Source organism: Sinocyclocheilus anshuiensis, unplaced genomic scaffold (genome assembly GCF_001515605.1).
Source record: "Sinocyclocheilus anshuiensis isolate Anshui unplaced genomic scaffold, SAMN03320099.WGS_v1.1 scaffold79, whole genome shotgun sequence".
In the NCBI taxonomy this organism is placed as follows: domain Eukaryota; kingdom Metazoa; phylum Chordata; class Actinopteri; order Cypriniformes; family Cyprinidae; genus Sinocyclocheilus; species Sinocyclocheilus anshuiensis.
In genome coordinates this window covers 298,974-301,481 of record NW_015548213.1, presented here as the reverse complement: position 1 = coordinate 301,481, position 2,508 = coordinate 298,974, and the positions used below count along the sequence as shown (strand labels likewise).

At 34.0% G+C, this 2,508-nt stretch overlaps 1 protein-coding gene across 1 annotated transcript; it reads right to left on the bottom strand.

The window, feature by feature from the left end:
• Positions 1 to 447: 447 nt before the first annotated feature.
• LOC107653794 (lymphocyte antigen 86-like) lies at positions 448 to 2,508 on the bottom strand. Its single transcript, XM_016440617.1, has 5 exons — positions 2,339 to 2,508; positions 1,633 to 1,719; positions 1,018 to 1,146; positions 861 to 913; positions 448 to 775 (listed from the first exon to the last, which is right to left on the bottom strand). The coding sequence occupies exons 1-5, from the start codon at positions 2,481 to 2,483 to the stop codon at positions 692 to 694; spliced, it is 498 nt and encodes a 165-aa protein (XP_016296103.1). The 5' UTR covers positions 2,484 to 2,508; the 3' UTR covers positions 448 to 691.

Below are 2,508 nucleotides of genomic sequence, written 5' to 3'. Positions count from 1 at the left end.
CTGTCTGTTGTTGTGTTTCTTTGATGGAAATCTTTAACATTTGTGAATTTGTTTTTGTCTTGCTTTGGCTAATTTCATAGCTGGGTATTTTAGGTCTCCTAAAAGATAGAATTAAATAATATTTTCGAGGAAATTCCAGCTTGTTTGGAAATGAAACATAATAAAGATATGGTATGTGATATTTACCTTGATGTTTCTTTATTTTATTCACAGATACTGTCTCATACTGTATTTCAATCATGCTTTTCACCGAAAATGTCCTCCGTAGTTTCAAGGAGAAAAATAAAAAAAAATTTCAATAACTAAAATAATTTTCACAAAATAAATATTGAAATGAGTATTTTTTTCACTCCTTTTTTTTTTGGTAATAATCTCTCTTTTTTTTCTTTCTGTTTGTATTTTATTTTTAATGGATTTTTATAGTTTTAAAAGAGTAAAGATCTGGGACCAGGGCAAAACAATAAAATTATAAAATCATCCGACAGCATCAAAAATCCTGAACACGCGCTGACATTTACTCAGTACAGTTCCCATAACTGTACAAACACCAATTAGTCTCTCATAGAGGAACAACAAAAACAACTTAAACATTCCTTTGCTGAAATGCAGTAATATAAGAATAACATCTGAGTTCAACAATATGTAATTATCACAATGTAAGACATGTTACAGGTCCTCTGCTCTTAAAGGATCAATGAAAGCTGAGAGTTGCATTCACACAGGCAATCAGGAAGCCGTCTTGATTTATTGCACGTAGTTTAAGATCAAAATCAGCCTGTGGAAAAACACACGCAAGACATATTGTAAATAAAGGCCATGTTCATTTTCAAAGCTGTTTAAACGGAATACACAAATCAAACCTTTAGAGGAAGATCTATTTTTGACTTAAATGATGACTCAACGGTGATGATTTCTGGAGAAATCAAAATTGAACACATTATTCCCAATAATGGCATATTGCAATCTATTTATTATAAAACTGTCAAGGGTAACCAATATCTTTCTATGCTCACTCACCTCCTCTCCTGCTTCCACAAAACTTAAAACGTGGGAAATGAGGAAGACAGAGGGGCTCGTCCCGTTTCAAGATTGTGTGACCATTTAGCCACAGCTCAGATGATGAATAAAGCTCATCGATGGACTGCCCTGTGGAAAACACACAGTTACTGCCTGATGGCTTCATGTCACTGATCTGAAACGTGATATGTGACCCTGGAGCACAAAAGCAGTCTTAAGTCGCTGTTTCTCGAATAAATAAGCTTTCCATTGATGTATGGTTTGTTAGGATAGGACAATATTTGGATGAGATGCAACTATTTGAAAATCTGGAAGGGTGCAAAAAAATCTAAATATTGAAAAAAATCAAATATGCATTGCTAAGAACTTCATTTGGACAACTTTAAAGGCGATTTTCCTCAGTATTTAGATTTTTTTTGCACCCTCAGATTCCAGATTTTAAAATAGTTGTATCTCGACCAAATACTGTCCAATCCTAATAAACCATAAATCATTGGAAAGCGTATTTATTCAGCTTTCAGATGATGTATAAATCTCAATTTCGAAAAATTGACCCTTATGACTGGTTTTGTGCTCCAGGGTCACATATTGTTATGTGCAAAGATGAAAACTCACTCAGAATCAAGGCCAATCTGATTTTTATAAGATCGGTTAATCTCTCAGGGCAAGGCAGGAGAGTGAAACCTACATCCTGCAAAGGGTCTGAGACAATGAAATGGAAAAATGAAAGCAATTCACTGTACATTTTAAAATGAAAATAAAAGAAAGATAAAACAACACAAAAGCGGAAAACACACACCACTGTTCAAAAGCTTGGGGTCAGTAAGAAAAAAGGAAGTCTCTTCTGTTCCCCAAGGCTGCTTTTATTCCATCAAAAATACAACAATAACAGTGAAGTATTATTACAATTTCAAATAACTGTTTTCTATGTGCATATATTGTAAAATATAATTTATTCCTGTGATCAAAACAGAATTTTCAGCATCATTACTCCAGTCTTCAGTGTCACATGATCTTCAGAAATCATTCTAATATGCTGATTTGCTGCTCAACAAACATTTCTGATTATTATCAATGTTGAAAACAGTTCTATTTTTGTGGAAACTGATACATTCAAATTTTCAGGATTCTTTGCTGAATATAAAGTTCAAAGGAACAGCATTTATTTGAAAGAGAAATCTTTTGTAACGTATAAATGTCTTTACTGTCACTTTTAATTGATTTTATATATTCACAGTCAATAAAAGTATTAATTTCTTTAAAACATATATCTTACTGACCCCAAACTGTTGAACAGTAGTGTATGTCACACTGATCTCACCGCAGCTCCTGTAGGTCACCGTAATTCGTCCAGAGTCGCAGACTGTGTGAACCAGCCACTGGGGATCCTGAGAGTGAACCCAATTCATCTGAACCATAATCAGAATCAGAACCAACAACATATTGTCACACAGTCGTGTCTTCATAGCTTGCAGGTCGCTTTAGACCCAG

Coding starts and splice junctions, on each gene's coding strand:
- LOC107653794 (XM_016440617.1), bottom strand. CDS start 2,483: ATGAAGACACGACTGTGTGACAATATGTTGTTGGTTCTGATTCTGATT. Junction 1,720..2,338: donor GGTGACCTACAGGAGCTGCG/GTGAGATCAGTG, acceptor TCATTGTCTCAG/ACCCTTTGCAGGATGTAGGT. Junction 914..1,017: donor TTGTGGAAGCAGGAGAGGAG/GTGAGTGAGCAT, acceptor TGATTTCTCCAG/AAATCATCACCGTTGAGTCA.